This window comes from Schistocerca gregaria, chromosome 2, assembly GCF_023897955.1.
Source record: "Schistocerca gregaria isolate iqSchGreg1 chromosome 2, iqSchGreg1.2, whole genome shotgun sequence".
Lineage (NCBI taxonomy): Eukaryota > Metazoa > Arthropoda > Insecta > Orthoptera > Acrididae > Schistocerca > Schistocerca gregaria.
The window spans coordinates 391,480,705-391,497,922 of NC_064921.1; the positions used below are offsets into that span (position 1 = coordinate 391,480,705).

The 17,218-nt window shown below is 44.5% G+C and overlaps 1 protein-coding gene across 5 annotated transcripts in view; it reads left to right on the forward strand.

The window, feature by feature from the left end:
• The window catches only part of LOC126321537 (sodium/hydrogen exchanger 9B2-like), a 438,606-nt gene extending 423,006 nt beyond the window's left edge, over positions 1 to 15,600 (forward strand). For all 5 annotated transcript variants that reach the window (XM_049994193.1, XM_049994196.1, XM_049994192.1 and 2 more), the window contains 2 exons: positions 1,290 to 1,391; positions 12,485 to 15,600. In XM_049994193.1, the coding sequence (XP_049850150.1) occupies positions 1,290 to 1,391; positions 12,485 to 12,805 (423 nt within the window). In that variant the 3' untranslated portion in view covers positions 12,806 to 15,600. The remainder of the gene's footprint in view (positions 1 to 1,289; positions 1,392 to 12,484) is intronic.
• The last annotated feature ends 1,618 nt before the right edge of the window (positions 15,601 to 17,218 follow it).

The following is a 17,218-nucleotide window of genomic DNA, read 5'->3' on the forward strand; positions in this document are numbered from 1 at the left end:
GAAACTGTTGACTGCTAAAATCTAAATTTATTCATTGTAGATTCTGTTATATGCTGTCCGAATTTTGTGTACCAATGTGGGCTTAAACTATGTAAATAAATAGTGTGACAAAATTTAATGTCACTGGCACCATAGGATCTCCAAGTCTTAAGTTTTATAATGTCTGCCACTGTAGCTGGTTTGCTATCGTTTCAGACTGAGATGAATTGAGGGAGCAAAGGAGAAATGTGACTGAAGAGTGAACGTCGGAGTCTTCTCTCTCTCTCTCTCTCTCTCTCTCTCTCTCTCTCTCTCTCTCTCTCTCTCTCTCTCTCTCTCTCTCTCTCCTCGACTAGGTCACAAGGATCAAATACATGCTGTTTTGCAAAGTTATACGGAGCCTCCCACAGCGTGCAGAGGCAATGTAGAGTACAGACACGTCCACGAAGTGGAATGCGCCAACGCTACAAGGGATACATAAATTAGTAACTAATACAGAAACGCAAAGGAACAGTATTTCTGTAAATCACTGCATGTCGCTTCGTACTGATAATGGGAAATTAATGGTAGCGTTCTTCAGAAAAGGCCTCTTCCTTCACCACAATTGCTGCTCTATCTTCAGTTGACAGACTATAATACTTCTAGTTTGTGACAGCAGACGTTAAGGGCCCGGGAGAGTGGTGTGCTAAAGGCGCCCAGCCACAACTGTAGGGGCTCCGGCAACCTGTCGGACTGTGCGTGGACATCAGCGACTTTCTATGGACCCTACCTGCCTGCAGTGACGGGAGTGGTTGCTGACAGGTAGCAGTGGGGGCAGTTATGTAGAGGTCATCTGGTCGAACCATGGACCCGAACATGAACCACCCACCCACCCACACACAAGCGAACTGCTCGAGACAGATCTCGGCATATGGGTTGGCAGACTCGTCCGCCTGTGTATAGGTGCCTTAACTATATTACGCTTTATACTGACGTCCCACGAGACCTAAGAAAGACACTGAGGTCTGTAAGCAGCCCTTGGATCACTACGCCGGATCAGAGTGTTCATTAATTAAATTTAGGAAGTTTCACCACAGGTGTATCATAATACATTACAAAATACTTCATAGGCACATAACTTCTGCGAGGATACGCGTGCAATATCTTTACAGATGTATCGACATACAGGAACTTTGGAAGCGCAAACTGTGATATACAATACAATACAATACAATATGATATGATATGTTAGCAAACTACACCAGTCTCTCCGTCAACACAGTTTTGCTTTAACATCAAATGTTGTTCTTACCTTATTTATTTTCTTGCAGTTAAGACTGTTGATCACGGTTGTGGTGGGCATTGGCAGCAGACTGAACCTGAGAGAGAAGATATTCGTGGCTTTGGCATGTATGGCCAAGGCGACGGTGCAGGTGAGCTTTTAGTTTCGTAATACCATATTAATACAGCGAAGATTCTTACTAATGGTTAGATACTGTTCTCACTGCAAATAACCGTAAACCAGAATGTGTAATGCATAAATTAATGTGTAGTTAAATGTTCATGTGACAATATAGTGTTATGTACATACAAGTCAACAAATAACAATTTTATTTCATTATTCAGAGATTAGCTAATTTTGTCTCCATGGTTATTATTAAGCAACATCTGTTACATGCATCACAGTAAAAAAAAAACTGAAAGGACATTGCATCATAACACTGATCTGCCTGAACATTATGACCATCTACCTAACAGCCGGATAACAACGGCGATGCGTCATGGAATGGAAGAAATGCAGCCTTGATAGATCGCTGGGACTGAATTGGCATCACACATTTGCGCACACAAGTCACCTAATTCCCGTCAATGCCGGGGAGGGGTCGATTAACCGCCACGTCAGTGACAACCAAGACGTGCACAATCGGTTTCAGATCTGGTGAGTTTGGGGCCCAGCACATCAACTGGAACTCGCCGCTGTGTTCCACAAACTTCTTCCTCACACTCCTGGACTTGTGACATGGTGCATTATCTTGCTGTAAAAAACCACTGCCGTCAGGAAACATGATCGTCATGATAGCTGTACGTCATCTGCAACCAGTGTAAGGTACTCCTTGGCCGTTGTGATGCCTGGACCTTTTGTATGCCCACATGAATTTTCCCTAGAGCATAATCGAGCCGCCACCGGGTAGTATCTATCCAGCAATACAGGTGCCAAGGAGCTGTTCCTCTTGAAGCCGATGGGCTCGCTCCCTCCCATCGGCATGATGAAGAAGAGATCTAGATTCCTAAAATGTATACTTTCACGGCCGGAACTGCCATGATTAATAAAATTCTTTTCCGGGCTATTATGCCGTGGTCTGATGGATTTCGCATTGTAACCCGACGTTTCGTCCCCATCTGCGGAGGACATCTTCAAGGGGGTTCGTGGCTTCTGTTAACTTCCGAAACACACACTGTCTCACTACTGACTACCTTGTCAGTAGTGAGACAGTGTGTGTTTCGGAAGTTAACAGAAGCCACGAACCCCCTTGAAGATGTCCTCCGCAGATGGGGACGAAACGTCGGGTTACAATGCGAAATCCATCAGACCACGGCATAATAGCCCGGAAAAGAATTTTATTAACCAGATCTGGATTCATCAAACCATGCAACACCACCACTGCGCTAACTTCCAGTGCCGATTGTAGTCACGTGTCCCCCTCCCCCTCCCCCCCCCCCCTTCGTGGTCCACAACTCTTTTGTGGACACATGCGTCGCGAGCAAGGGATCCTGAGTTCATGCAGCTCTTTCCTTTCCATGCTGCCTACCTTGCCTTTCCACATCCCTGCCTGTCTGAAATCTTCTCCCCCCTCTCCCCACCTCGCCCCTTCCCTTCCCCCTCTCCCTCTCTTTGGGAGTATGTTTTATGCCTACATTCGGAGACATATGCTTGGGAATGAAGTGGTGTCTCTTCTTTTATGTCTACAGTGTCAAGTATCTGCTCTTACTTCGTCCTTCTCTCTTCTTGATTTTTCTCTTTACCAACTTTTCACGGCGACATTTGAGAATTGTTCTCTTTTATTTTCTTTGTTCCTCCCGTTTTCGTTGTCTCCCCCCCCCCTGTTTTGATTGTGAGTGCCCCCCCGTTTTCTTTGAGGGCGCCCCTCCCCCGTTTTCTTTGAGGGCGCCCCTCCCCCGTTTTCTTTGAGGGCGCCCCTCCCCCCCCCTCCCCCACCCCGCCCCGTTTACTTTGTTGGCGCCCCTCCCCCCTATTTTCAGTCGATCACTGGTGGCAGGAGTTGCCCCCGAACAACCTATGGATTAGGATCTTTTGCGTCTGGCTGAATGCCATTCCACACCGCCGGAGACCAGCTCTCAGCAGTTGCCGAGTTGATGGCTACTGTGGTGACATTTCTCCTTTTTTTCGTCCACCCTATGTCAGTTATCCATTAGAATATCAGCGGAATTCGCTCCAATCGGGATGACATGCCGATCCTCTTAAGATTCTACTCCCTGGTCATATTCTGTCTTAAGAAAACAAAGCTAAGTCCTCATGATCACTTTGTCTTCCCTCGTTTCCAATCAGTGCAGTTTGATTTCCCCCCTGTAGCTGGCGTTCCAGCACTATCCATTATCACCCAATCCATTTACACAGTCCCTTCCAAGCTGAATTGCCTCTCTCATGACTTTGCCTTTCCTAAACCCAAACTGATCGCATCTAGCGCATCCTCAATTTTCTTTTCCGTTCTTCTGTATATTATTCTTGTAAGCAGCTTAATGCATGAGCTGTTAAGCATATTGTGCGATAATTCTCGCGCTTGTCATCTTCGGAATTGTGTGGATGATGCTTTTCCAAAAGTCGGATGGTATGTCGCCAGACTCATTCTACACACAAACTTGAATAGTCTTTTTGTTGCCACTTCCCCCAATGATTTTATAAATTCTGATGGAATGTCATCTATCCTGTCTGCCTTATTCGATCTTAAGTCCTCTCAAGCTCTTTCGAATTCTGATTCTAATACTGGACCCCCTATCTCTTCTAAATCGACTCTTGTTTCTTCTTCTATCACATCAGACAAATCTTCCCCCTCATAGAGGTTTTCAGTGTATTCTTTCCACCTATCCACTCTTTCCTCTGTATTTAATAGTGGAATTCCCATTGCACTCTTAATGTTACCATCCTTGGTTTTAACGTCACCGAAGGTTGTTTTGATTTTCCTGCATGCTGAGTCTGAAACCATATCGTCTTAGCTTCCCTCCACTTCCTACTTATTTCATTACTCATCGACTTGTATTTCTGTATTTCTGTATTCCTGAGTTTCCCGGAACATTTTTGTACTTCCTCCTTTCATCGATCAGTTGAAATATTTCTTCTGTTACCAATGGTTCCTTCGCAGTTACCTTCTTTGTACCTAAGTTTACTTTCCCAACTTCTGTGATGGCCCTTTTTAGGAACGTCCATTTTTCTTCAACTATACTGCCTGCTGACGTATTCCTTATTGCTGTATCTACAGCCTTAGAGAACTTAAACCGTATCTCGTCATTCCTTAATACTTCTGTATCCCACTTCTTTGCGTATTGATTGTTCCTGACTAATGTCTTAAACTTCCGCTTACTTTTCATCACTACTATATTGTGATCCGAGTCTATATCTGCTCCTAGGTACACCTTACAATCCAGTATCTGATTTCGGAATCTCTCTCTGACCATGATGTAAACTGAAATCTTCCCGTATCACCCGGCATTTTCCAAGTATACCTCCTCTTCTTGTGATTCTTTAACAGGGTATTAGCTAACCCCTACTGTATCTAGATTGAGCCTTCGCATTTCCCTTTTCAGATTTTCTAGTTTCCCTACCTCGTTCAAGCTTCTATCATTCCACGCCCCGACTCGTAGAACGTTATCCCTTCGTTGATTATTTAAACTTTTTCTCATGGTAACCTCCCCCTTGGCAGTCCCCCTCCGGAGATCCGAATGGGTGACTATTCCGGAATCTCTTGCCAATGGAGAGATCATGACACTTCAATTACAGGCCACCCGTCCTGTGGATACACGTTAAATGTCTTTAATGCAGTGATTTACATTGCCTTCTGCATCCTCATGCTGTTGATCATTGCTGATTCTTCCGCCTTTGGGGGCAGTTTCCCACCCCTAGGGCAAGTGTGTGCTCTGAACCTCTGTCCGCTCCTCCACCCTGTTTGACAAGGCTGTTGGCAGAATGACGGTGACTTCTTACTCCGGCCGCTAGTGCTGATTATTAATCAAAATTTAGGCAGTGGCGGGATTCGAACCCGAGACGGAAGACTATTTGATTATGAATCAAAGACGCTACCCCTAGACCGCGATATCCACGTTCAAATGTTGCTGCGACTATCATATCCTAATCTGTGCTATCTCCTTCGCCTATTATAATAGACTTTGGGTCGACAGTACCTTTCCGAAAAGATGACGGGAAGCTATCGTCATTCCTGTTCTGAAACCTGGGAAGGACAAACATGTCCCTTCCTGCTATCGCCCAATCTCTCTCACGAGTAGTGTTTGTAATGCTTTGGAGCGTATGGTAAATTGCCGCTTAGGCTGCTGGCTGGAGTCCCGAAACCTTTTAACAGCAGGCCAATGCAGTTTCCGAAAGCATCGTTCCACAGTTGACCATCACTATTTATATAATGAACAATTTTCTCAGGAAACACCAAACGGTAGCTCTATTTTTTGATCTGAAGAGGGCATACGATACCTGTTGGAGGAAAGGCATCCTCCGCACACTGTTCTCTTGGAGCTTTCGAGGTCGGCAACACCTTTCCATCGATAAATTTATGACAGAGCACATTTAAGGTGCGGGTGAACACTACTCTATCCTATACTTTCTCCCAAGGAAACGGGGCGCTCCAGGGCTCTGTGCTAAGTGTTGTAATGTTTGTCATTGCCATAAATCCAATTATAGATTGTCTCCTTCCCGATGTCTTGGGCTCCCTCTTTGTCGACGATTTTGCAGTCTACTACAGCTCTCAACAGACCAGCCTTCTTGAACGTCGTCTTCAAAGATGTCTCGATCGCCTCAACTCATGGTGCATCAAAACCGGCTTCCGATTTTCTCCCAGTAAGACTGTCTGTGTAAATTTTTGGCGTCGAACATGTGTTTCATTTCCCTTTCCTACAACTAGGCCCTGTTGACCTTCCATTCGCGTACGTCGCCAAAGTCTTAGGAGTTGTTTGACAGAAAACCGTGCTGGTCTTCCCACCACGTTTCATATCTTTCGGCATGCTGTCTGTGATCCCTCAACACCCTCCGTGTTCTGAGTGGTACCTCCTGGGGAGCAGATGGAGTGGTCCTCCTCCGCCTATATCGAGCCTTAGTGCGCTCGAAATTTGACTATGGAGGCTTCGTTTACTCCATTGCACGTCCGTCTATTCTTCGGTGACTAGATTCTGTCCACCACTGTGGACTGCGTTTTGCGTCCATGGAGAGCCTTTATGTTGAGACTGCTGAACCTCCGCTGTCCAATCAGCGATCTGTTCTGAGTCATTATGCTAGTCATCTGTCTTCCATGCCTGCTCATCCAGTCCATGCCATTATTTTCGACGCGTCCTTGGATTTAGGCTATGCAGGCAGCCCTTCCTCTCGACTGTCACCCGGAGGCTGCTTCCACCAACTTCTATATTCACTTTCCTTCCAATTTCGTAGAACTTTGTTGACAAATTGGGGTACAACGCCAACTTGGCTTCACCCATGGGCCTGCCTTCTCCATGACCTATGTCAGCTTCCCAAGGGTAGTACCCCCCCCCCCCCCTCCACCAACCCATAGTTTGTCGTCGGACATTTGCTGCTCTAAGCACAAAAATGGAGGATGCTACATTTATTTACACTGATGGCTCCAAGACCATCTTTAGTGTCAGGAGTACCTATATCATTGACGACACCCCTATTAGACTTCGGCTTCCCGAGCAGTGTTCGGATTTTACTGCGGAGCTTTATTCTGTTCTCCAGGCTGTCCAATACATCCGTCGCCATCAGACGATGCAGTGTATTATATGCTCGGATTCGCGCAGCTCTTTATCTCGTCCACCCTCTGGTCTACCGGATTCAGGGCTGCTTCCACATGCTCCACTTGGGGAGCATCTCTGTGACATTCCTTCCTTTGGATCCCAGGGCATGTTGGTGTATGTGGAAACAAGGCAGATGATATAGAGGCAAAGGCTGTTCTCTCACTCTTCCTTGGCGCTCTGTTCACATGATTCCCTTTGCCGACCTGCAGAGCATTTTATGTCGTCGTGTTGCTCTTATATGGCACACACATTGGTCTGCACATTAGGATAATAATTTATGGGACATAAAACCTCTCTCCTGTACTTGGACCTCTTCCTCCCAGCCTTAAGTAGACTCCGGAGTTGGCACTGTCTTTTTAGCCATCTACATCTTTTAAGCGGCGACCCTCCCCCCGCTTGTCCTCACTGCTATCAATCGTGGACGGCGACCCACCTTTAACTTCAGTGCCCCTATTTTAATTAGCTGTGCCCCGTTTACAGCTGTCGCCTGATCTATCTTTCCGTTTAGCAGATGACGCGCACTCATCCGATCGCGTTCTTCAGATTATTAAGTGTTAGTGAGATGACATCGGTCATTTGAAGCTCTTTTCGAGGAAAACAACCGACCTTCAATAGCGTATTTCTAAGATTTCCTTCCGTTTTTGTCTTCCCTTCTTCTTGAGTTTCGCTTCCATTGCTGTTGCTTTAAATTCTTGTTTTTACCCTTCACTGTGCCACAGAATGAGCGTTTATGACTGTAGCTGTTTTGTGCCCTAAAACCATAACCTAAAGTATCCGTTTGTCATAGTTCCCGACGTTGTAGTGTTAAGAGTGGCTCACGCGTAGGTCGTCAGCTGCGGAGGCCCGTCGTTAGAAGTGTTCCGTGCCCTCTGTGTTCAGACACGCTTGTAGCCTGCCCAGCATTAGTCTGATGTTAGTTCAGCCACAGTTGTCGCCTTTCCTGTTTTACCAGTCTGCCCAGCCTACGACGTCCGACATCTGTATTGGGGCATGTCCAAAGGAACTTTGCACAGTAAGCAGAATAACACAGGCACTGCAATATCTTATTATCTCCTGATACCGGGCAAACGACTTTGAAGTGCAATGTCTGATCTGTACGGGAATATACATAATGGATGTATGAGTACAGACCGTGGACGCATGGTCGACGACATATGGAAGTTTGGGTCTGGTACTGAGTTGTGCACAAATAGCCAAATGGTAAGGAAACCTCTCCCAAGTCCCGGGCCAGCACAAATTTTCATTGCCGTCATTCCATTCTACAGCTCATAGTAGTCCTTATTCGCAATTGAGGATTCATTTGATGTGTATTGTAAAGCGTGGTGGCCATCCATCCCTCACGACGTGTGGACATGTTTTCACCTTGGTTTCGCCACGTGTTGAAGACACCACATTACTCCTCGGACACCGGCCAAGTCGTGCAACTGGGCTCGCATTCGGGAGGGAGGACGACGGTTCAATCCCGCTTCCGGCCATCCTGATTTAGGTTTTCCGTGATTTCCCTGAATCACTCCAGGCAAATGCCGGGATGGTTCTTTGAAAGGACACGGACGAATTCCTCCCCTGTCTTTCCCTAATCCTAGGAGACCGATGACTTCGCTGTTCGGTCTCTTCCCCCAAACAACCCAACCCAAGTCGTGCAGTTGCCAAAATTCTCGTGTTGAGCCTCTGGGCCATCACAGTCTACCCTTGATCATACGCAGATCGCGCACCTTCCCCATTCTACACACAGACAGCATTCTTACTGATACTACATGCACAAGGAGTGTGTCTCACTAGCAGTCATTCCTCGCCAGGTAGTGCTGTTATCGCCTGGGCGGGTTGACATCGATAGCGGGCATGTGGTCATAATGTTCTTGTTGACCAGCGTTAAGTATCAGTTTAAGTTATTACTTGATATGTATTTTATTTTCAATATGGATGAACGAAAGGAAGGAAGGAAGGAAGGATAGATGGAAGAAAGAAAGAATTCGCTTCTCAAGCAGATCAGACCTGAAGCTTTTTTCTTTTTTTTTCGAAACTATCTCTGGCTGGTACATTTTATACCCCATTTGTCCCTTCCCACTGTTCGTTACAAAAATTGGGGGAAAAAAATCTGTCATTTTTTGGAGTCTTGTTTTCGATCCGCTCTGACATTTGACAATGAGACACAATGTGCAATTAAGTTAAATTACGAATCGACATAATGTGAGTAAACACTGTTCGTAAGCCGGCCGCTGTGACCGAGCGGTTCTAGGCGCTACAGTCCGGAACTGTGCTGCTGCTACGGTCGCAGATTCGAATCCTGCCTCGGGCACGGATGTGTGTGATGTCCCTAGGTTGGTTAGGTTTAAGTAGTTCTAAGTCTGGGAGACTGATGGCCTCAGATGTTTAGTCCCACAGTGCTCAGAGCTATTTGAACACTGTTCGGAAGTCATACAATGAAGGCTTTCACGACCGGATGGTACTGTTGTTGGTAATTCTTCCGGGTTGTATGGCCGTGGTCCATTGAATTCTTCTATTCCTAACGTTTCGTCCAATACTACGTTGGACATCCTCAGAGGCATGGCTGGTCCTGCTGACTGACGAGTCTGACTAGATGGTCTGATGGGTATTGAACCCCAGTGGTCAAACGATCAGATCTAATTTGATCCCTACCTTTTGTCTGATGATTGTGGTAACGAACTGATGGGATTAAAGGGTCGTGAATCTGTGTATAACTTGGATCGGGCGTCGGAGAGCGGCCTAAATACCGAGGAAAGTGGGCGTGGTCTAGCTTGCACATAGTAGCAGAGAGAAAACTAGTCAAAGATAAAATGTAACTATCGATAATCATCATCAGTTATCTGCTATATTAGCAGGTCCTTTGCCTCTCCATTTTCTGCGATCCATTGCTTCCTTCTTAAGGCTGCTGTATGTTTTACTGTCCATCATGTCATCCAGTATCTGGAATCTCTTCCTTCTTCGCTTCCTTTTCCCTTCTACATAACCTTCTAATACTGTTTTTATCAGTCCGTCATTCATTCTTAATATATGACCAATCCTATTTCTTTTTCTTCTCTTTATTACCTCTAGTAACTGTCTTTCTCTCCCACTCTTCTCAGTACCTCTTCATTTTTTACTCTGTCCATCCAACTTATTCTTTCCGTCTTCCGCCATGTCCAGATCTCAAAAGCCTCCAGCCTTTCTGTCTTTTTTCCTCACAGTCAACGTTTCAGCACCATATAGAACAGGGCTGGCCAAATGCTGCACAGTGTGCAGACGTGCGGAAGTGCTGCACATGTGCGACAGCGACATCTGTTATTAGACATGTGCCCTAAATGAACGGCGGCGGCTGCACTTCCCTGTTTGTGGTACAAGCAAGATCGCAACATACCCAGTCTCCTTCACCCCTAGTGACCTTAACCTTAACAGGGAAGTACTGAGAAATATCAGGTACTGTGAAATACGCGAAATACCTTCCCACGGTTGGCTTGCAAGCTGTGGAAAGAGCACTAGAATGCGCCGGAACAGAGTATCCCAGCAAGTGGATAAAGCGACATCTGTGCGTAGAAACATGCACTACATGAACGGTGACGGCTGCGGCGTGCATGCTGTGACCCGGAAGTTGCACATGTGCAAGAGCACCGCACGCGTGCAGAATTTCTGGCCGGCCCTGATATAGAACAACACTCCATATAAGACATTTTATGAGTCTTTTTCTGAGTTCTCTGTCCAGACCGCTGCAGAAAATTCTCCTTTTCTTATAAAACGCCTTTTTTGCCATTGCTATCCTTGTTTTAATTTCTGTGGTGCACTTCCAGTCGGTGTCTATCCTGCTTCCAAGATACTTAAAATTTTGCACCTGTTCTAGTGTTTCTCCATTCAGAATAATTTTTATTTTCTTATTTCCTCCTAGTGCCAATACTTTTGTTTTATTTGTGTTAATTTTCATTCCATGTTTTTTTCCGTTAGTTGCAATGGTGTCCACCAAATCCTGTAATTCTTTTCCCCCTGTGGCTAGAAGGACCATGTCATCAGCAAATCTCAAACACCCTACTCTTCTTCCTCCAATTTCTACTACTTTGTCATACTTAACTGGAAGAATGCAGAAAGTTGAAATAAGTGGTTCGTGTAATGTTAAAACAGCTGATTCCTCAAACTGGGGTGCTATCAAGCACGGGGTCCCACAGGGTTCGGTCTTAGGTCCTTTACTGTTCTTGATATACATTAATGACTTACCATTCCACATTGATGAAGATGCAAAGTTAGTTCTTTTTGCTGATGATACAAGTATAGTAATAACATCCAAAAACCAAGAACTAAGTGATGTAATTGTAAATGATGTTTTTCACAAAATTATTAAGTGGTTCTCAGCAAACGGACTCTCTTTAAATTTTGATAAAACACAGTATATACAGTTCCGTACAGTAAATGGCAAAACTCCAGTAATAAATATAGAATTTGAACAGAAGTCTGTAGCTAAGGTAGAATTTTCAAAATTTTTAGGTGTGTCCATTGATGAGAGGTTAAACTGGAAGCAACACATTGATGGTCTGCTGAAACGTCTGAGTTCAGCTACGTATGCTATTAGGGTTATTGCAAATTTTGGTGATAAGAATCTCAGTAAATTAGCTTACTATGCCTACTTTCATTCACTGCTTTCGTATGGCATCATATTCTGGGGTAATTCATCGTTGAGTAGAAAAGTATTCATTGCACAAAAACGTGTAATCAGAATAATTGCTGGAGCCCACCCACGGTCATCCTGCAGACATCTATTTAAGGATCTAGGGATCCTCACAGTAACCTCACAGTATATATATTCCCTTATGAAATTTGTTGATAATAATCCAACCCAATTCAAAAGTAATAGCAGTGTGCATACCTATAACACCAGGAGAAAGGATGATCTTCACTATGCAGGGTTAAATCTGACTTTGGCACAGAAAGGGGTAAATTATGCTGCCACAAAAGTCTTTGGGCACCTACCAAACAGCATCAAAAGCCTGACAGATAGCCAACTAACATTTAAAAATAAATTAAAAGAATTTCTAGATGACAACTCCTTCTACTCATTGGCTGAATTTTTAGATATAAAGTAAGTAAAAAAAAAAAAAAAAAAAAAAAAAAACTTAATCATTAGTGTCATGCAATATTTTGTGTAATGTAATTTCTTGTACAGACATCTTTTATTAACCTGACACGTTCCACATCATTACGAAGTGTCGTATTCATGATCTATGGAACAAGTATTAATCTAATCTAATCTAATCTAATGAGCATTGGTCAGTCATATTTTCCAACTAGACGTTGAAAAGAGTAGGTGATAAATATCATCCTTGTCTTACTCCTTTTCCTAGTCTGATCCAGTTTGTACTTTCTCCTCTCACTTCAACTGAAATATCGATAATCGTCATTGATAAAAATCACTTAGGAATAGAATTCCACGGACCACGGCCATATAACCCGGAAGAATTATCGACAACTGTTCGTAAGTATCGGTTGTTCCCGAAATGAGACGCTCGGTGTTGTCGGGCAGGCGGCGCTGTGCTCGCAGCCTCTGGAGAAGGTGAAGGAGACCGGCGGCACGGAGGAGGAGCTGACGTGGGGGCAGCTGACGCAGACGACGTGCGTGCTGTCCATCCTGCTGACGGCGCCGCTGGGCGCCGTGCTCATCATGCTGTCCGGGCCCCGCCTGCTGCGGCGCCTCGCCACGCCGCCGCCAGAGGGCTGGAGGCGCAGCGCGCGGCCCTCGCTGCGCGACATCTCTATCATCGACGAGGAGGAGGCGGCCGAGAACGACGCAGACGCCGTCAGCGAGCTGGGCTCCACCGCCGGCTCGCCCCGGCACGACACGTAGCGGCCGCTGCCCTCCCCTGCCCACTCCACCCGTCTCTGCGCTCGGGACGACTGCGGCTCGCCAAAACATGCTCAGGTCTCACAGTCTGGCGGTCGCGCTCCGTCGCTTTCCGCCGTCGACGCATTCCTAGCTCCTACGAACCTCCTCTACTTCCTCTCGTGCTTCGCAAAGTGTTAACGCGACCAGCACATCTCCACCGGAACTGCCTAAGAGAGAAACTGACAGCCAAAGGAAGTCTTGGTGGGAGAGCATGATCAAACCCAGCACGCTCTGTCTTGCAACTGCGGTCAGTCAGTCACGAAAGAGGGCCGCACAGGACGCGGCGTGGATATTAATTCCTGCTTTTCTGGTTCCTAAATTACAGCCGTGCCACGCGTATCGAGCTTCAGTAGTGTGTTCTCGAGATCTGGAAACGTGTTTTGCTCCGCGCACGAACGAAGCGTCCGTTCTGTAGTATTCGCGGCTTGAAACTACTACTTGCAACAAACTTCATATTAACACACTAGGACATTTAAAGTGAACACTGACTGCAGTCTTCAAAACAAAATAGAGTGAACAGATGTCTGAAACTGAATAATCTCAGTTACGCTGAACGACCCTAAACTTGTCCGTCCACGATCGTAAATCCGACCTCACACATGCTTGTATACTGTTCTTCTCGGAGGACAGATACGCCCCAACAAACTGACGTAACCGATGGAGAATTGGGACCAACATATCTGCCACCGCACTGTCTGTCTGTTAGCATCTGTCCTACTTGTTACCGTCCGATTCAAATATCGACCATATCCGGAGATAGTCTGCAGGCCATGACCACTGGCATGCACAAAATTTCTTGCACAATCAACATGTCATATAGTCATAATGATCACATTCTAACAACACATGGAGTCGTATCTCCTCCACCCCCCCCCCTCCCCCCCGATCCAACCTCCCAAAAAAAGCTAGATTACATATCCATAACAAGTTACACGTCTCCCCTACAGATCAATAAAGTACTATTGTGTGAGGACATTCAGCATTAAATCCGTAATCGGAGTGCATTTCAATATTTAGTCTCCACAGTACTAAGAGACAGCGCCCAGTCATAACGAAAACATTTTCCCAATCGTCTTACATCACATTTATTCGCCATACTCCTACATCCACACGACGTAAACAGTTACTTACACACAACACCGATTAAATTGTCACTGGGCGGCCAGATTCATGTCTAGTAATACACGTAAATCACCTATGTTTGGCTTTTACATGTACAGTGAAGAAATATTTATTTCAACCTACATTTATTTCAACCTACAGAGACCACCGTTTGTATATTTTGAAGTCTAAGCCGTCATTGGTAACACACATCCTAAGGTCAGCCTGTCTGTACATTAATTACAATTATGAAATCCTTCTGGTAGTAGGTGAAAAATCGACCTGAACGTCGCTCCGGACATTAAGAGAACGCGACAGAGTATCAACTGCAGCTATATAGATAGCTTCATTGCAGATAATGATGATCCTTGCCTAACGACGGTGAAATATTACAGTAGCGGCCATAATTTTGGACACCAAGATGCTGTTGACCAAACAAATAGCCCCGAGATATTTGATATGACACTACCTACAAAGGACGATGAGCCCTGGCAGCTGACCCCAGACCATCTTCTTTCCTTGATGTCAACGTATAAATGACATCACTGAAAACGTCCATTACAATGACAACATCACAACAGACAGATGCTAACCGTAAAATATTAATAAATGGAAGAACGGCTGCTTGTTTCTCCTCACAACCAACGTTACACCAATATAAAGACTGGCTTCGCTGGGGTTCTCCTAGAGAGCGACCTCAGTGCATCTGCAAATAGACTGCCACGTTGACAGTAACTTCAGAGTTCTGTCCGCTACACTGCATAAGGAGAGCTCGTGAGCTCAGTTACGAACGATGTGCCATGAAACCTGAGCATGTTTTGTTATTCCCTTTGCATTAGCCGCACGAAATTTAAGGTATATTAAAAGTTTCTACTGTGATGGTGATTTTGTTCCAAGGACAGCACACACTACGGATAAGATACCTTTAAAGTAGTTTCTACCACGTGACTGAACAGTTCTTTCCAGTTAAGTTTGATGTCTTCGCGTCTCACATACTCTCAGCTACACAATGCCTTCTATATTTTCATTTAATTTTTCTTTAGTCTTCTAGTTAACTTTTCTCGTCTCCTCCCCTACCGTTCCTTTGTTCTCTCTTTGGACGCAGAGGCAAAAACGTCGGTCATATGCCAAAGAATGACCCCTTTCATTCTGTTAGCGCCAACCAACCATTTTGAAAGAAGTTAAAAATGTTTGCGGCTATTAACAAAAGGTGTTGCATTACACTGTTATATATAGCGTAATATATGAACTGTTCTTCCACTATTATTCCTGGATGTACAATGGAAAGTGCTACAGTCTACCAGTGCAGTTATTACTGATAGCAACTACGACAGTATTTACAAAGCTGAATTCAGGTGCTTATTAAACTGATGATTGTGAACGTCACAATTTTTATGTAGACACAGAAATGTCACTATGTATGTGATGTAGTGAATTAGTTCACTACTTATCTTATTTTTATGTAAATAGCTACAAAACTATATTGTATAAAGGGACCTATTTATATGTAACATTGGTCTAGTGATTTTTCTATTCCTGTAAAGTACTGTAACATGGTGTATATGTTGTGTTGCACGATATGCTTCACACTAGAGCCATTCAAAAACCAGATAACTGGGCATATTTGAATATTAATAAAAAGTTGTAACATTTTTTGTCTGCTTCTAATTATTCCCGAAGACCATCACACTTCCTTTATCAGCTAACGTGTACATTGCGTCAGGACACATTTCTGACAGAAGAAATCATCTCATTACCTGTAGCGTCAACAGATGATCATATGATTGCTGTATACAGTAAGTTGTGTATTCCTGTTTTTCAAGGTTGCACCACTAAGAAGAAACTGTACAAAAGGTTGATACAGATGTTTCATGACTGGTGAAAAGAGCAAACTAAAGCCTCAATCCAGCCACTAACACACAATTAATATTAGATGTGAAGCTGACGAGAGGGCCTCTACAATACGTATTAGCATCATATCAAAGGGCATTAGATCGTCGTTTCAGATACCTCGCCAGGATGCTTCTATACCTGTTCATAATTCATTGGCAGTATTTGTTGGGTGACTGTGTTAGGCGACGAGTTGTGCCCCTCTCTCAAAGTAATCATTATTGCCTCACAGACTGAAATCATGTCCTTCACGCCGTACCTGCCCCTAATGATTTCGATGTCGACGGGACGTCGAACCGTAAGCTTCCTTTTTCATACCATGCGCACACACTTCTTGCTATGTGTGGTAAAAAGTCTAAAGCTGAGGTACGCATTAAACGTAGAGGCATTTACCTGCCACGTGTCCATTTCACACACACCGGGTTTCGTATTCCACTGACCTTTCACAGCCCATTCTACTACAAAACAGCAGTTAATGGGGGCCCGTTATTCCGCAGTAGCTCTAGATGAGCTGTCGAGTTAAGATAACGTCCTAAAACTAAATCTAACCTTGCGCAATCGTGAAGCCAATAGCACGCTGAATTAAGGACTCGAAATTCGAGAGCATGTTTCGAGAACTTCTTTTCAGTAAGCATTTTTCACAAGCCTCGAGACGATAAATACACATACTACGTCTCTGATTCGTGATACCTAAGTATAGGCTTCTATCTTTCCAAATTGGGCAATAGACGCCGACGCAAACGGACAGTTTTGCCCCCTGTTATCAATGATTACTGAATGGCAAAACTGTTAGGTCGGTGGAACGTTCGAGGAACATTTCGTAGATTTATATGATTTGTCTGACGTGACTATATTCGTATAGTTCAGTGAGATCCTCCGAAGGTTAGAGGATAGCGACTTTGAACTCTGATGCAAAAGTCTATCTTTAGTCATGGCGAACTTTTTTTTTTTTGTTTTTTGTTTGTTTGTTTGGTCATCAGAACTTCCGAAACGAGGTCCACATAGCTTCGTGTGACCAAATGAGCTGCTCGATAAAACAAATGACAACACTGTCACACAAGATTAGGGTGAAATACGTCCGATTAATCGGGATTGGCCCGGTTTTTGAGGCTCAAAAATTTGTCCCGACTTTTTAAAAAAACAAGCAATTTGTCCCGATTTTCAAGGATTATTTTCAGACATTTACAGAGTGGTTAAAATATTTTCTGAGTGTCGATTTTATAGACTGTCAATGGAAACTGACATTCCGTACGTTGGCACCACCTGATAATGTACAGCTTAATCACTGTAATTGTTGCGTACTCTTATTTTCTTTGCTTTTGCTTGACATTGTTGTCAGCACTCAGTATCAGTTTCTTGAAGTGCTAGCACGTCGTGGCGATG